Source organism: Erigeron canadensis, chromosome 1 (assembly GCF_010389155.1).
Source record: "Erigeron canadensis isolate Cc75 chromosome 1, C_canadensis_v1, whole genome shotgun sequence".
Lineage (NCBI taxonomy): Eukaryota > Viridiplantae > Streptophyta > Magnoliopsida > Asterales > Asteraceae > Erigeron > Erigeron canadensis.
Window position 1 is genome coordinate 41,815,095 of NC_057761.1, and position 17,610 is coordinate 41,832,704.

At 31.0% G+C, this 17,610-nt stretch overlaps 2 protein-coding genes across 2 annotated transcripts; one reads left to right on the plus strand and one right to left on the minus strand.

Annotated features, from left to right (window-relative positions):
* Positions 1-2,933: 2,933 nt before the first annotated feature.
* Positions 2,934-8,535, plus strand: LOC122585632 (uncharacterized hydrolase YugF-like). The gene is made up of 10 exons (XM_043757760.1): positions 2,934-3,253; positions 5,694-5,788; positions 5,955-6,052; positions 6,145-6,194; positions 6,580-6,675; positions 6,821-6,910; positions 6,986-7,078; positions 7,175-7,270; positions 7,699-7,764; positions 8,173-8,535. The coding sequence occupies exons 1-10, from the start codon at positions 3,038-3,040 to the stop codon at positions 8,353-8,355; spliced, it is 1,083 nt and encodes a 360-aa protein (XP_043613695.1). The 5' UTR covers positions 2,934-3,037; the 3' UTR covers positions 8,356-8,535.
* Positions 8,536-9,252: 717 nt separating this feature from the next.
* On the minus strand, positions 9,253-12,842 carry LOC122611188 (PLASMODESMATA CALLOSE-BINDING PROTEIN 4-like). The gene is made up of 4 exons (XM_043784172.1): positions 12,622-12,842; positions 12,169-12,411; positions 11,943-11,976; positions 9,253-9,637 (listed from the first exon to the last, which is right to left on the minus strand). Exons 1-4 carry the CDS (start codon positions 12,674-12,676, stop codon positions 9,382-9,384), a joined length of 588 nt encoding a protein of 195 aa, XP_043640107.1. The 5' UTR covers positions 12,677-12,842; the 3' UTR covers positions 9,253-9,381.
* Positions 12,843-17,610: the final 4,768 nt, after the last annotated feature.

Here is a 17,610-nt window from a genome sequence, read left to right on the forward strand (position 1 = left end):
TTTTTAATTCGTGTAAAAGGAGCAATGTTTGCAGGAAATAGAATAATATAAAATTAGTATAAAATATAATATTGAATAATGAATGTATTAACACGTTAAAATATGTGGCATTTAAATGCGATGTTAAATAGTTACCAAACCCTTTGGCTCATAGTCAGAAACCAAAGATCGGACATAAATATGCTTCTTTGTAAATTGTCGCATTCCCCTTGATGGTGTGAACCATATAATACAGTGACATAATATACGTGCAATGCGGCGGCGATAGCGAAAAGGGGTGGCGGTAACGGCGTTAGCGATAGCAATGTGGTTATAAATGTAAAAGTCTTTGATGTAAAGGGTAATGTAGTTATTTTAAGGTTGAAAAATGCATTATTGTAAACGAGAGCAAGTACCCGCGCGTTGCGCCGGTGAGATGGTGGGAGTGATGAGTCATAGAGTGTGATAGCCAAATGCCTTAACCGTACGGGCTCCGTCTCGGATTTAAAAATTCGTCGAAAGTATATCGAATGACATCTCTAATGAAAGAACATTAAATTTTAAGAACACCCATATAATTTTTATAATTTATCGATGTACGGTTTTTGAGATAAAAGATTTTGAATGAATTGGTGGAAGAAATGATTTATGGAGGATAGAGAAAAAAATGATTGGTTGAGATTTGAGGAGAGAGAAAGGGTGTTAGGTAAATATAAAATTGATATATGGATTTTTTGATAAAGTAAATGTTGAAACTTAAAATGTAAACATGAAATATATACTTTATAATATAGTATAGATATAGATATATAGATATAAATAATTCATTAAGGATATCATATGATATAATATATATATATATATATAATTATAATTATAATGGAATAAAATTTAACAAATCAATTATAGTTTGTGGAATGATAAAATGGTTGCTTTGAAAGTCATATACAGTATCCCTCTCTTGCCCACAAAAACAATAATTGATTTTTCAATATTTTAATAAACCCAAATGTATTTTCAGCTTTTCAAAAGTTAAAAAGTTTAAATGGAAAAAAGAGTCGTTTGTTTTTAATAAGGGTTTAAAGATACAACTATACAAGTGCTTGATACAGTTTTAGAACATTTAGCTTAAAAAACTTCTTGACATGACCTCTGCCTGTCTTATAGTTTATTTGCTTATTATTATGGAAATAAATATTTTTTATCAATGACATTTGATAATCTTTTATAATGATAATAATCACAAGTGGTTTTAATAATTAAGAAGACATTTGTCATACTAGAGTGATACCCGCGCGATGCGGCAGAACCTGAAGAAAAAAAATGGTGGTTAAGTGGCGATGTCGTGTTATTACATAAATATGCGATTCAACTCATGTGTTTTTTTGTCCGGCTGAAGGTGTAAACCGCCGTTATTGTTTGCGGGGAGGGGTTTATATGTTGATGGGTTATTAAATTCATTAACGCAAAATTATTTTGAACAATAATCTGTATGAAGCTATCATCATAACGATTGTTTATCTAAAAGTAAGACAGATGCAAACAAAAGTTTATAACGATGGATTAGTATCAATAAGTCAAAATACATAAATAACACCTTTTTTTAAGGGTAATTTCGGTACTTGCATGATGTATTGTGTGGTGGTAGTTTAAATATAGAGGGTATATTTGATAATTCAAAGGTAGATAGTTGAAATGGGGAGAGGGTAGTTTGTTTATATAAAGAGTATAGATATAGATAGATTATTCTTTTTGAAAAGAAAACAATTTTCAATGAGAAAGTTTTTTTTTTTTTTTTTTTTGTCAAGTTTAAGGTTTTCATAATTAATTTTGAAACTTCTAAAATACGAGTACTAAACATTAGCGTCATCTCATAAAAAAAGAATAACAATCTTTATTGAGTTTTTTTAAGTGTACTTACAGTATATGAAAATATATACATTAAAAAGCTAAGATACAAAAAAGAAATATGGGGCCCGTTGAAGTGCGCCCTGTTCCACACTCTTGTCCCCGGCCATGTTACTTTTGATATCTTATTTCAGGTATGTTCGTCTAAGAGTTTTTTAGAAGCTTTAATTTTTAGTTTAAATAAAAATTTTATTATGTTAGAAAGTTTTATCTGAATGTAACCAGTTTTAACTTTTATTTAAAAGATAAAAAATCTAAATTGAAACGCTACTTTAGAGTTTTAATTTGGATAGACCTTTTAGCTTTTAGCTATCACTTTTAAAAAAATAAAATCTTTAACTAACAGTTTTACTTAAAAGCTATGACAACCAGCTAAAAGCTACAAATTATCTTGTCACAGCCCTAACTAAAAGCGTAACCAGTTATGGTAATCTTGTCAATCATACCCTTCATATTCAGGTCATCTCCCATTGGCGCCCCCATATCGCCGTGCTTAATTCCCTCCAGGGTGTCTACTCGACTCTAGCACGCTCAGTTGAGGGTGTGACGTGTTGGCTTACACGCAAGTCCAGTTTATTATTATCGGAAGGCATGCATATCATGTCGTTAGGCTTGTTGTGTGTTTTCTTTTCTAACAATCAAATAAAAGAGTAATATATTTCAAAGAAAAAAAAAACAACCCCTTTGATATAGGAAAGTAGATTAATATAGGGTGGTATCGGAAAGTAGTTGATAGAAACATTATTTATTGTAATATTGTCATGGGTAATTGAATGAGAACTCTTGATCTCAAGTATCATTTGATACCCATTAATCTTCTAATTAAGTCAGGTAAATCACAATCACTTAATAATTTGTTGAGGACCTCTCTTAAAAAGTGATAGCTGGTGACCTAAGCTATTACCTATTGATTTTATTAATTGGAATGTTGTTATACTTTTTATTAAATTCTACTGTACTATTAAAAACTTGAGGGTCCATTGCTTGAACCAAAATATTAACATGATGAATGGTGTGGGAATGAATGTCCAAACATATATTATATACTTCTCTTATTCTTCGTCTGCTAGCCCATCCGGTGATCTCCAAACTTAAGAAGAAAAAAAAAACTATCTTTCTAAATTTAGATTCTTACTAAGTAAAGAAAATTATGACAATGTTCAAAATAAACATGATGACCAATATTACTGCTGCCATTAATCCATCAATGGGTGGGATATCCTCAGTTTCAAGCAAGAAAAGTAATATGTTTTTCGGAGCATCGGCTGCTGACGTGTTCCCTCCCATTCTGCTCAAAGAAATGGAGAAAATCCAAGACCCTTTTGCTCAAAACTTAGTTTCAAGAATTCAAATGCTGCCTATTGAGGTACAAAAGAAATTTCGTTCTAGTGTCAAAAGGGACTAGTTTGTTAGGGAGTATTTTTTTTTATGAGTAATGATACATGCGACTAATTTGATACTCTTTAAAATCCGGTGGCCGGTGCTTACATTTATATGGATTCCACTCATCTTTTCTCTTAATGTTACGTGTCTACACCAAATTTTTAGACATGTTTATAGGCTTATCATATTAGTCACATTTATCATTTTTGGTTTTCTATATTTGTTGCCTAAACGTTAACTAAGTAAAATTTGATAGGCTTTGGATTGCATAATATGAAAAGAAAAAGAGAGAGTGTAATACACTAATATCAATATTAATAATATATGCATGCAAGATTATTTGCTCTTTTTTTACTGTTTATATAAAATGGACTCATGTATATAGTCATATGTGAACAGAAAAGTGAAGTTTACTCAATATTATCAGATTGTCAGTGGCGAATCCAGAAAATTACAATGACGGGGGCACAAAAACTAGAGGTCATATGAGCAGGTTAAGTGGCATGTCAAATAAGTTCTGGTCAAAAATGTTCGTTTTGAAAGGATGTTTGAGAAAAATGGTAATCATCACCATGTTCTAAATTTATATTTTTCTAAAAGCAAATTGCAAAAAATGTAACATAATCTATCAATATAACGATTGATAGTTGTTGGTTAAAAAGGTAATATACTCCTATCCTTTTAAGGAAGTATGGAAATATAAGCATTGGTCAATAAAGAGAGACAAGAAAAAAAATGATAAGAGAAAGATAATAGAAAATATTATGATTATTATGATTTAACTTTTTACTCTTATACTACAAGAACAAATATGATTTATATTAGTTGAATATAAAATTACTTTATTTGCTGTATTTTTTGTTAGCTTACAAAATTGATAATACTCCTTAAATCCCACATCTTAGAGTGAGCAAAATAGAAGACTGACGTTAGATTATAAAACAAACAAAATAATATACTAAATTATCATCCTTACATTAATGTATTTTAAATGGGATGAGGGCACAGTCAAATTAAGGAGAGGGCACATATACTATTGTGTTGGCTTTTGCATGAAATATGTAAATTTTTTCCACTATTGGATTTCATGCATTTCTCCGCTAGTAAATTCATATAAATAGGTTACTTTTTTATGGATTTTATCTTTTTTCTTACCCTTAATGGCACACACAAGGGACAGATTTTAGAATTTTTAATTTTGTTTTGCCAATGTAAAATAATTTTACAAATTTCCTAAATAGGGGATTTGAAAATTATAAGTTCAATTTGATGATTCGAAATTTCGATCACAACAATCACTTTTAAATCGCACATCCAAACATGAATCCATTGTATGTGTACACTTTAATGTCTGGTGTCTACATTCATATATGGTTTGCCTTACTAACATGGTATTTACTATATGCCTGTTTGGTTGGTGGAGGAGAGAAGTGTATTCAATATTGAAAATTATGTGTGGTAATTTTGGCTTTTAGATAGATAATATTTGTTCATTAAGCTTGTATTCAATATATGGTGATAATGGAAGTCAATGCAGAAAATCAGAATCAAGAGCTTGATCTACCAAATCAAGTCCCGATCGAATTTAGAACAATAAAACAAACACACAATTATTGGAATAAGCTCTCCAATTTTATTCAGAAAATAAACTCAAAATTGAATAACCCTCGTAATCACAATGATCCCTGATGGGTTGATTATATAGGGGTGATCACGACTTGATCAACAAGTAAACATAGATTTAGAGTAGGATATTAATTTCCTAATTAAATAATTTTCCATAGTTATCTAACTAGGAAACATTAACAAAAATAACTCTTTTGTTTATTCTCTAATTATGTTTATTATATCTCATGGGCTCGAGATATTCACAACACCTTGACCCATTTGATCGGGTTCGGATAATTAGTAAGACAGTCCAACACTAAATCATTTAATGTTATTATTTGTGTGCATGTGTTTTCATCTAAATTTGTATGAAGTTACCTTGTTACTTGAAAAAAAAAGGGACAAAACTCTTTATTTCTGATAGTTTGGATGACTGTTTATGTGTTATATCCTTTTCTATTTCTGTATATGCTATACAACCTTCATCATTCAATGTAATTTTTCAAACTATAATTGGAATTCGACCGTTCATTTAGGCAAACTGTTGAACCGTGCAATTACTATGTTTCCAACTTTCGCTTCTTGCAACTATTACTTTGTTTGTGATAACCGATCGATCCTGAAAAAAAGACGATACTAGTTTTGCAGTATGTGATGTTTCCTCCACTTTTGTTAATTGGTACTAATTAACTACTGAATGACTTGTATAGTTTGCTGTTAATTGTATCCAGAATACGATGAAATTTTTTTTACTTTTTCTTGTATCTGAAATGTGATGAAAAATCTTTTTAACTTTCTCTTGACATTAACTGCAGCTTAATGTCTCGAAAAATCATATTATGAGTAGTTGTGTCACGCCAATGGTACAGGACACCGCCAATCCAATTGTTCTACTTCATGGCTTTGACAGGTATGTGGCTGCTTATTTTGATCCAAACGATTGCATTATGCTGGATCTCATGAAATTCCGCCATTGCATTTATGGATTCCATGATCACTGCTGAAACTCTGTTGCGCCCATTGCTTAATATTTTTTAGGGCTATATTTCCACATTTGATTACTTCTTATTCTTCAGTTCATGTCTAGAATGGAGATACACACTTCCGTTGCTTGAGCAGGCCGGATTAGAAACCTGGGCAATTGACATTCTAGGATGGGGCTTCAACCAATTAGGTTACCTTTTTAGTTAGTTTTACTTGCATATGTTATAACAAAAGTATACTTTCGTGTTCATGTTCTTTTTCATGTGTATTTGTCTTTATCAGAAACGCTTCCACATTGTACCGTGGAATCCAAGCGCGATCATCTCTTTCAGGTAACTTTAAAGTTACTATGTAATATGTTATTTAGCTAGAGATGGGAATATGGTTGGGTTGAGCAGGTTGATTAATGGGTCAAAACAATTAAATTTGATACAAGCATTATCTGCAATTAGTTGGTGTGTGAAATATGGTTACCAAATACAATTTTTTTAAGAAAAAATGATATTATGGCCCGGTTTTATGCATATAAGATCCAATTTGAATAACTTTCGATTCGTTTCTGTTTGACCCATTAGAGATAAATCATAAGCTGAATCGACGTGTTCGTAAGTATTGTCTATTTTGTCACCACTAAGATATTTTATACCTCACTGTTTGGCAAAGAACAAACAGATCTGCCAGTTTCAAACAAATATCTAATATGTTCTCGACTAATAGTTTTGGAAGTCATACATTAAAAGGCCTATGTTGCTAGTGGGTCCGAGTCTTGGAGCTGCGGTTGCAATTGACTTTGCTATCCACCATCCAGAAGCTGTAAGTGTTGACAAGTACACTATTATCATGATAATTCTCATTAACTTTAGAGCTATGAAATTCACAAGTTGATTAAGTTTGGGACAAAATATTTAGGAAATTTAGATATCTGGTCTTGTTAAGTTGGCTGTTGTTGTTGTTGCAGGTTGATAAGCTGATTTTGATTAATGCAAGTGTGTATTCAAAGGGCACGGGAAATCTTTCCAAATTACCAAGAAGTGTAGCCTTTGCTGGTGTAAGTACAACGGGCTGCTCATTATAAATTGCATGTATGATAAAAGTTGTTAATCACGTGTTCTATTTTTTGCAGGTCTCACTTTTAAAAATCTTACCATTGCGCTTTTACGCTACTAATCTGTCATATAATTCATTGCCATTTGATAAATGCTTAGATTGGACTTATGTAAGTTCAACTTGAATGACTGTTAAGATTAAATGCATCTTCATTTCTTTGTAAAGTAAATTGTTACCATTTTTGTCTTTTCTGTTTCATCTCTAGATTGCTCGATTACATTGTTTATTGCCATGGTGGGAAGAAGCAACAGTTGATTTCATGATCAGTGGGGGATATAATGTTTCTGCACAGATTAATCAGGTTTGTCTTATAAGCAAAAATATAAGTTATGCATCTTTTAACTTTCTCGATTACAGGATGTTACGTTGACTAGAAATTGAATTTTAAGAGATTTCATCACTAAAGATTGGTTTGGGACTGCAAAAATGCTTTCAAATCAGAATCGCTTTTAGAGAGCAATTTTGCCCATAAAAGCGAAGCGAACTACTTTCCAAATCCAGTATTACCTTTGAGATTTTTACTCACCATTTCTTTCCAAAAAAGTAGGCCTTAATGATTTCCAAACTTAAAACTAGTACATTTGAGGTCAACAGAAAAAAACCTCGATGAGTCAACAATTATGCTCATTGAGGTCTTCTTCTAATCTGGGCTAGTAGAGCTTAGAGGGTATAAAAATGTTTGTTTTACATATCTGACTATATTCCAAAATGTTACACTTTCTACATCAGGTTGTGAACAAAACCCTTATAATATCAGGAGAAAATGATCGAATCATTGACAGCAAACTTGCAGTGGTTAGTATCTTGCCCGCCCTTCTCGTTGTCAAGTTGAATGTCATCACCATTTAACTTGGAGATGACAATTTCAATAGAATCACTATGTTTATCTCCACATGTCAAATGGATATAAGAAAGTTCTTAGAAGGAACTAAGTTGAACGGGCCCAACATGTCCGAAATTTACTCACAAAGTACATTTTTAATGCATGAAACCTGTGTAGTCATTATATTTATATATCTAAATTATTGTTGAAATAAACCTATTGTAATCATATCTGACACACCAACTAAATAAAATAAAAAGTTCAGACAAATTGTGTTTCAAGTCAACTGCGCATGGCCCGGCCCATTTCAACAATGACAAAAATCTTAATTTGACCCATTCCCCAACTTGCATCTTAACCTCTTTGTTTTGATTACACAGCGATTACATTGTGAGCTACCCAATGCCATTATTCGTCAAATATCAAATTGTGGTCACATCCCACATGTCGAAAAACCAGATGTTGTTGCTAAGTTGATCACAGACTTTGTGCCCTGTGAGATGAGCTTCACTCCTACATCATTTCCAGAGAAGCGAAAAAAGATTCTAGTACATCAAATTTAGTCGTTAGCGCCCCCAATTCTCAAATTTATATAGTGGTGTGTTGTCAATGCTAAATGGGACCCAGGTGTGGAGTGTTTTACAAGCGTGTCATCTTGGTTAGTAACAACATTATATAATTAAACTCCAAGATTACTACTTATACATGTCTAGTATGAATGATTGAATGTACAAGTGGCAAAATGGGTTATAAAACTAGTTCCTTTAAGTTGGTACTTGGTATGGGCAATTTAAAATTATGCCAGGAATGTAAAATAGTTTAAATCGTGTTCATTCCATTTTAATGAGTAGTAATCTAAGGGAAATATAACGTTTGAATTATATTAACTAAATATGTATATGTGTCTTTCCAAAATTACGACTAGAACAGCTTGTAAGATGTTTCATCATAAACAACTGTTTTGATTTTTTATTGGACATGTTAGTGTTACAAACAAAACATAACGAATAAATCTGAATATGATTATACAGGCCAAAATTGCTTACAAGCATCTGGGCCACCAAGGTTGAACCATTTGCACAACTAATTTACATTATAGATAATGAGTCAAACATGATTCAAACATCATACAGGTTAATTTGGTTCAACCTATTTAGTGGAAGTACACTTTGATCAAATTTATAACATGTCTTCTTAAGTTGTTTATCGACCTGTTAGAGATAAAACATAACCCAAAAAATTAGTTATGTTAATCCAACCATTACGGCCAAGTCTATAAAGTAAAAAGTGTAAGTAGTATCTAAGATATAAAAAGGTGACCTTTTAGATATACAAAAAGGTGAAAATTTCCTAAAAGGCATCATAAGAACATATTAGTACCCCCACAAACACCCATTCACAGATTACAGCCTCATTTCAAAAGGCATAAATTCCCCACATACGAAAAAGTAAACAAGAGAAAAAAAAAATACCCTCTAATAGTCTAATGGAATACAACCAATAATCCATTTCCTACTAAAACCGACCACCGCGTAAATTACAACTGGATTTATGGATAGACCACAACCATACATTGATAAGAATTGTCATTAGATCAACCTTAACCATAAGATCAAGCCCGGGACCAAAAAAGATAGTAAAGTAAACGATATGGAAGACTCGGCACCACTGGTGTCAGTCGTGCCTCCTGATGGGCCAAGCCCAAACGGTGGGGTCATCCCTATACCCGTGCCTGTGCCCGTACCCGGGTTAGTTCCAGTTCCTGTTCCTGTCCCCGTTCCAGTTCCAGTTCCGGTTCCTGTGCCCGTTCCAGTCCCAGTCCCAGGTGAAGCTGGGGTAGTGGAGCTGCAAAATTTAAAACATTAGAAGAATCGACTTAAGAATAGAAGGTTTCTAAAGTAATTTAGTTTCTGTCGCAAGGCATAATTTATAAAGTGCAACTCAAATTTACAACTGTACATGGACTAGAAATTCAGGGGACAACCGGACAAGAAGAAATGACAAGTATAAAGCAGATTGTACAAGTTCATGTTCGTATTGCATAAGTTTGCTTCAAGAAACAAATCCATATTGAATAGAAATCTTCATTTGATCCTAATAAATATTTCCAACTTTCCAAGTACAAGAATCATAACTACTTTGATTTGTCTTTAAAGGCCCTTAAAAATTTTACAGTTCAATAAATTGAGTACTAGCCGTTTAAAATAAATATATACAGTTAGTACTACAACTTGTATTTCCGTTGTCTCTAAAGAAATTCAAGTTGCATAAAAAATGACTTTTTCCATGAAAGTGTGTCCTGAAGGCATATGATGATCATATGGCCCGATAACTCTAGCTTTCTGAACACTTGATTACAAATCTTTCTTCCAAAATTCGAAAGCCGATACTACTTGGTCTCATGTTGAGTTACGTTAATACACTAAAGCTGGGATGCAAGGTGGCAAACAAGTGCTACTTTCCCCTACCAAAATGATTCTAATTATATCCCGACATGTAATGCTTTGTGATCATCTTACTTAAAAATACCAAGTGCGACAATTTGGCAAATCAATGCTACTTAACATGATTGTTGCTCATTTTAGTGATGATGCATCATGACACAACTCACGGTCATTTTGATCAGTCATTTAGTATCTAAACATTTAAAACATAACAAACCACAAAAGGGTAAAAATTTCAACTTCTACTATTTCCTATTAGGGTAAAAAAGATATTACTTCTTTGCGATAATCATGATCTTGAATCTTGATTACAAACTAGCACTCCCATGGTGGCCACTTTGTAAACATGAGTTAAAATTTATGTGGATTGTGTATTTTTATTTTTATTTCTATTAGGGTAAAAAAGATATTACTTCTTTGCGATAATCATGATCTTGAATCTTGATTACAAACTAGCACTCCCATGGTGGCCACTTTGTAAACATGAGTTAAAATTTATGTGGATTGTGTATTTTTATTTTTATTTTTAATTTTTAAATAGCACTCACATACCATAACATCATAAAGGTTAGATTATTGCTTGTTACGTACATTCCCTATATATTTTGGCCATTATTTTATTATGGTAGGGACATATTTGACCAAAAAGTCAAAGATGGATTTCCAGTCTTGCCCATGGATGCATTTTCATTATTTGTACCTACTAATATCATTATATATCAAAATGAAAGCACAATATGACCTAACATGACCTTTGCTTGTTATACTATCAAAAAATAGGAACCAATATCTTGACAACTCACATGTGTACTAAGCAGTACCTAATCTATCATGCCGGATCTACCAAATGATTCCTGAAAGTTGGCTCTGAACATAATATAACTTATAATGCAACATGTACAACACATTATCATCACCAAGTTCTCACCGAGAGATATTTCCGTGTTGGGTTTGATTCATCACCCTAGACATATATTTGGGGAGGGGTGGCCACAAAAATGGCTGGAAATTGGGTGGAATGTGGGGAAAAAGCCGGGGGAAATGGGTAGAATGTGTCATGGGAAAAACCCAATTAGACTGGTACAAATGACCCAAAAAAACATGCCATCTGGGATCATTTTTAACCTAGAAAAATCTTCCAAATTTTTTTTTTAAAGATTAAAGAAAATCTCTTGAATATTGAAATAGCTCAACAAACCTAAAAATTGTGAAACTTTCAAGTCAAGTGAGACGCCCTATGCAACTACAAGCACTAAACAAAAAAGTGATTCCTTCTTTCCATAGCTAAAACTTCAAAATCTAGAGCATTTACACACAGCACTTACACATTATGCCACAAAACTTGTACATTGCTCTCAGTGAAGTCATAACTCTAAGTGTATGATTTGTTAGGTGACCAATTAGATTTGAACTACACTTATACATGAAACATAAAGAAAGTGAAGAAGATATCATGAGAAAGGCATCACTATGAAAGGATGAGCTTCTTGGAAAAGTAATTCACTTTTTATTTCTTGATCAATTAAAAAGTAAACTCTCTTTACATTTTCACCTTTATAATTGCATAAAACATACACATTTATGCATCAGGAAACATAGCCACATAACTTAATCTAACCATGATGAAAAATAAGCAGTTCAATATGAAAATGAAAAAAGGGGGAAATGTTTTTAGTTATAAAGTTGCAAAAGAAAAAGATACACACCTGGCACTCCCAGCATAACAAGCTGAAATTGCACCTATAAATCATCAAAAAACAACATTTAGAGAGACCACAAATACAAATACAAATAAAATAAAAATCCAAAAGAACATATTCATTTATCCAATGGTGAAAATGACTGTAATACAAAGTACAGCATTCATTGCATAAGGGACAAGTCCTATAGAGGTGATGTCATATTGATGTGTTTCATAAATTGATGACTTACCAGCAGGGGCTGTTTGGCTGACAGTACATGTGCCTGAGAAATCACAACTTCCACCAAGTTGACTCTTTCTTTGATAATAGCTATTGACAGCATAATTGCAGTGATCTTTGACAGTGTTAGGGTTATAACAAGCACCATTTTGAAGGATTTGAGCACAATCAGCACCATTTCCACATGCATAGTCTATGTTCTTTTGAAGAACTGTGTCACTTAATGCAGAGTTACATACACAATAAGCTGCACCTGTTTGAAAATAAAACATAAACAAAAAAGGTGTTAGCTTTAAGCTTAAAAAGCAAATCTAAGTCAAACCCATTTGATAAAAACCAAGAATATCAAAGACCCAAGTCAGAAAAATCATAATTATCAAAAACAAACAAAACCCATATGAAAAATTTTGTTTTTCTAAAAAAAAAAAAATGAGAAACCATGATCCAAAAAAAAAAGACTTACTTGAATAGCCAGCCATGGCCAAGAGAATCAGCAAGGTAAGTGCAAAAGCAGTCATGGTTGTAGCCAGGTGATGAGTGAGAACTAAGTTTGCTTAATTATGACGGACTGTTTGGTTGGTGTTAAAAGTTGGTCCTTTTTTCAAGCTACTAAAAATGAAGAGAGGCAGAGAGAAATAGAGAGAGAAAGAGTGGCAAGTTTTAGAAAAAAAAAAAACAGAGGGGGAGGGTGCATGGGTGTAGACTCTAGAGTGATGGGTGTATATATTTTTGTTGTACTGTATGTATCATGTATGTATGTATGCATATATTCCTCGTAAACTTAAAAATTATTAAAGTAGTAATTACTGCCATTCCAAGACAAAATACTCAACGGATCTATTTCATGGACTGGAGTTTGTATTTTTTGGTACATAAAAGATAAAAAAAAATACTCGGCCAAATTGATGTTTATCTGTATATATATTATGGAAGGGGATCCCTCAAGTTAGACTAATATAACTAGGTTAATTTTGGCCCTTAATTTCCAATCTAAGGGTCAAAATGTCGTTAACTTGACTCAAGTTATAAAAATAACTTTGATAGAATTTTTCTCAATATTTTATTTTGAAAATATTAATGCTTTAACTTATTTCCTTAAAGATAATTAAAAGAGAAATTTAATAAATTACTTTTAAGAAAGGAAGGCATTAGGAAAAATATCAAAAAGGATGAGTTAAAAATACCCTTTTTTATTTTATAAATAAAAGAGATACATATGTTTTAATTTTTAAATTCTTATACTGTATTCTCGAGTTGTATCAAAAGAAAATTAAGGAGAAGACTGAATAGGGAAAGAAATGATAGATAATTACATAAAAAAGAGGCATTCTCGAGTTGAAAGAAAATAAAAAAAAGGAAAGTTGATAGTTAAATGTATTCTTGAGTTAGAAGGGAAAGAAAATAAATGATAAAAAGATACAATTTTACATTTATAGTCTTGTAGTAATTAAAACCTTTATATAAGTTTGAGGGGTATAATAATAATTTCACCACTATTCCTTCCAAATCTTGCCACTTTTGGCAAGAAAGTTTTGGGATCAAAATATCATATTTTTCCTTTTCTTTCCTTTCCCTTTCTTTTAAAACAAAAACTCAATAATACAAAAATTAAAAGTTTTTTACCCTTTCTTTTCTTATTTCTTTAAAATAAAACTTAAGAATGCACTTTTAAAAAATTCTTTAAAAAAATTTATATATGAACCTAACAAACTTTCGACTAACTAGAATGTAACCCCTTTTTTGCTTCCTTTTTGATTCGGTCAAAAAGAAATCCAAAGATAAAAAATATATAAATCTTTTGTTTATAAGAAGTGATATTCGTACCATCAATTTTAGTTGATAAATATACCATAATGTATAAAATAATATAAATGACTGTATTAACTGGTAATGCACAATTATAGTACGTTTATCAAAAGAAATAACATGAACATCATTTCCCTTTTTTATTAGCCAAATACTTTTTTTCTTTTAAATTATGAGATGTACAACTTGAACTCTCCTTTTCCTTTTCTTTTTTTTTTAAAAAAAAAAAAAAAATATTTAGAACTTCTATTGTCTAGTATAAACATAACTTGTAGAATCAGGATAGATTCGTAGCATTAATTTTTCTCACTAGTCTCGTATCTGTGTAAAGTAGTAACAACTTTTAGATTGTTACGAATTTTAGCATTTTAATTTTTAAGGATGTTTGTCTATTGTTGACGGGTTTTAAGTGTTTTTACCACTTTTGGTCGTATTCTTTTCATACTTATTTGCACAAATAGATTCTTATAGGCTATATTGATAAGAAAATCTTTTGAAAGTTTAAAGTTAAATACATTGACCAATATATCATATATTTTTTATTTGAGGCAAATATAGAAAATAAGTCATTTTTCATAAATAAATAAAAAATTTATACTACCAAAGTTTAACATATTCATAGCTCGAGCTACCCTTCTTTTAGAATTCCATTTTGAAAATTAAGATTTGCATTCGTTTTTCCTGTTAAGAAACCATACAACCAAATATTTTTCTATGGAAAATGATAATTCTCTTAAAGATTAAGCTAAGATTAATCTAAAGAATGTGACATGTGATATCTACTAATTCTCTTTATTAATTTTGTCCTTTAATTTTTTTTCACATGTCATCATTTAGTTAGGAAGATATTTAGGCTATTAGTTTAGGAGGATTAATTAATTTCTTATTCATATTGTGTAATTGCGACAATCAAATAAAGCATTCCAAATGCATATCCAAACACAAAGTAAGTGCTATCCCGTCTTATGTTTTTTGATACAAAGAGATCGTCGCTATATCATCTGTTTTTAGCTAAAATGACAAAACACCGTGTAAGAATGTAAGTTATACACTAATTTTAACTCACTTGCTTTTTCGATTAATTGAAGTATTGAACCTAAAATTTTATATTTCATTTTCTTTAGATAAATATTTTATATTGACAATATTAACGGATAACGATAAATATGCCTAATAATGCACTTAAAAGTATGTCTAATACATTCAAATTTTGACAATTCCATATATTTTATTTCATGATCTTTACCATTAAATTTGTCATGTATCAATCTCTCCTCATTAGGCATTCTTTTAGCCCCCATATTTTAGACACAAATTATCTTCCATATTATAATCATGGAATCTTTCAATTCTTCTTACTTGTCTTTAGCTTTCGCCGTTAAAAAAAAAAAACTTGTCTTTAGCTTTCAACATCTATTATATGATGTCATTTGTATGTAGATGCTCTCTATTTTGGTTTCACATGCCCCCTTTCCGTCTTGAGTTTTTATCTGTTTCTTATACTGAATATATATTTATACTATGTTTCCTTTTCTGGCAATATTAGGCTAAATAAGCAATATAAACAAAGTACCTAGCATTAACCATAGATAGAAAATCTTTTAACTTAAAAGATATTGACTTAATTTAATTCACATTCATGTCTTTGCACTAAGTTAGAAAAATGGTTTTAGCCCTTCCTTTTATACTTCAAAAACTTTGAGAAGTCGTTCCAACTTTGAAATAAACAAATTGATTAAATCAAACAACTTGAAATGGACTCATTAATTAATAAAATGTTTAAAACGTTTATTTTTCTTTTGAAAATAGTGACAACATGCAAAACAAATGACCATATAAAGTAGTCAAAAGAGAAGTAGAAAATATACATTAAAAACAAACAAGGTTATAAGTTTAGATTAAATAGTAATAGTATATCTTTTCAAAATAATAATAGCAATAATATATACACAAGTTGGTAGTATCCTTTTCATAAATATGTCAATTTTTAGGTGGCTTTTACATCACTTTACTTTATATATAAACTAGCTAATAACCGGGTGTAACCGGGTTAACTTATAAATGTTTTTCAAATAAACTGAATAGTATCTCAATAGCTTTAAAATATATTGTCATATTAAACTGTATAATAACAACGTTAAATAAGTTGAAAAGTTGTGCTAAATATTTATGTAAAAAACGAAACTAAACAGAAACAAAAGTTGTGTAGTTGTAGATACATGTTGAAACAGATACGGTTGGAAAAATAAAAGGTAAAACCGTTACCTGAAAAGAAACCATAATTTTTGGCCTATTATAACAAAATTATAAGGTTATTAGAATCTTACATAATAATGTGAGTATTTAATGAAAATCTATATAATGATATATATTTTTTAAAAAGAAATATATTTTGAATTTTAAATTAATAAGATATAACGATGTCATAATTTAATTAAAAAAGATAGGTGGCAATACAACATACCACAATTTTTAAGAATCTTATATCATGACAAATGTTTCTTTATTTATATAATATAATATATATATATATATATATAAATGATGAGGCGCATGGACGAAAGACGGTGTTCATTGAGGTTTGAAAATTTTTAATCGTCTCATGTTAGGCTTGGGAATCTTGCAAGACTATCACTACCAAAAAGGAAATTTATCGAATATAATTGTTGGGAGTAGATACACCGTATACTTGTTCGGTGTAGATGCACCTATTTGTGTGTGACAGACATCATATGGACATTCGCACAAAGAAAAAAAAATTATTTCAAACTTTTCAAATTTCAATAGCTAGTTAAATGAAAATATTAAACTTTTTAAATATTGACTTAAAAATCTTCCTAAAAACATATAAATGATAAATATATATAAAATGATAATCGAATTCTACTCTATCTCTTTTTTAATTTACCCCTTGAATTTTCACATGTTACCATCTTATAAATTAAAAGGATTTTTAGGCTTATTAATTAGGAAAATTAATCATTCCCCCTAGCTAAAAGCTAAACTATAATAAAATCAAAATTATATAACATAATTTCAAGATTAGAATATTCTTAATGGAGGGGAAGATCCTGACGTCGAGGGCCAACCATCCCGGCATCCTTGTGTCTCCCGTTAGGTACCCGATGTCATGACGTCGAGGGCCAACCATCCCGGCATCCTTGTGTCTACCATTAGGTACCCGGTGTCATGGTAGAGTGGAAGAACCAAAGTGGATGTGTCACCATTGAAATATGATGGTGTCATTTGATATTAAATGTGTTTTTTTTTTTCTTTTGATTGATTATTAGTATCATTCCTTTTCAAAAAAATAAATAAATAAATAAATATTTTAGTATCATTCGGTTTAATTCTTGAGTGCTGTGGAATCTAGTTTTATAGGATGCTTGCTATGAAGAGAGTGTGGTTATGGCGTGATGCAGTGACCCACTGATATGAGACACCACATTTGTATGTTGATGTGACCATTAGTAATAATCTTATAGCAACGTAAGATTATCCACATATTCAAAAGGGCTCTTTCAATGATATAAGTTTGCTTGCTTCGATCAACATAGTTATTTATTGTATGTAAGTTATTATAGTCATTTTGGTTAAATTCACACAATCACACGGCATGGCTTCGCCCTTAATGGTAAACTAGAAA

What these genes read in the sequence shown, in the direction of transcription:
- LOC122585632 (XM_043757760.1), top strand. Translation starts at nt 3,038, where the DNA reads ATGACAATGTTCAAAATAAACATGATGACCAATATTACTGCTGCCATT. An exon ending in CTACTTCATGGCTTTGACAG is followed by an intron (nt 5,789 to 5,954) that starts GTATGTGGCTGC and finishes CTTATTCTTCAG; the next exon opens with TTCATGTCTAGAATGGAGAT. An exon ending in TTTCTGCACAGATTAATCAG is followed by an intron (nt 7,271 to 7,698) that starts GTTTGTCTTATA and finishes TTTCTACATCAG; the next exon opens with GTTGTGAACAAAACCCTTAT.
- LOC122611188 (XM_043784172.1), bottom strand. Translation starts at nt 12,676, where the DNA reads ATGACTGCTTTTGCACTTACCTTGCTGATTCTCTTGGCCATGGCTGGC. An exon ending in GGCCATGGCTGGCTATTCAA is followed by an intron (nt 12,412 to 12,621) that starts GTAAGTCTTTTT and finishes ATTTTCAAACAG; the next exon opens with GTGCAGCTTATTGTGTATGT. An exon ending in TGTTATGCTGGGAGTGCCAG is followed by an intron (nt 9,638 to 11,942) that starts GTGTGTATCTTT and finishes TAAATTTTGCAG; the next exon opens with CTCCACTACCCCAGCTTCAC.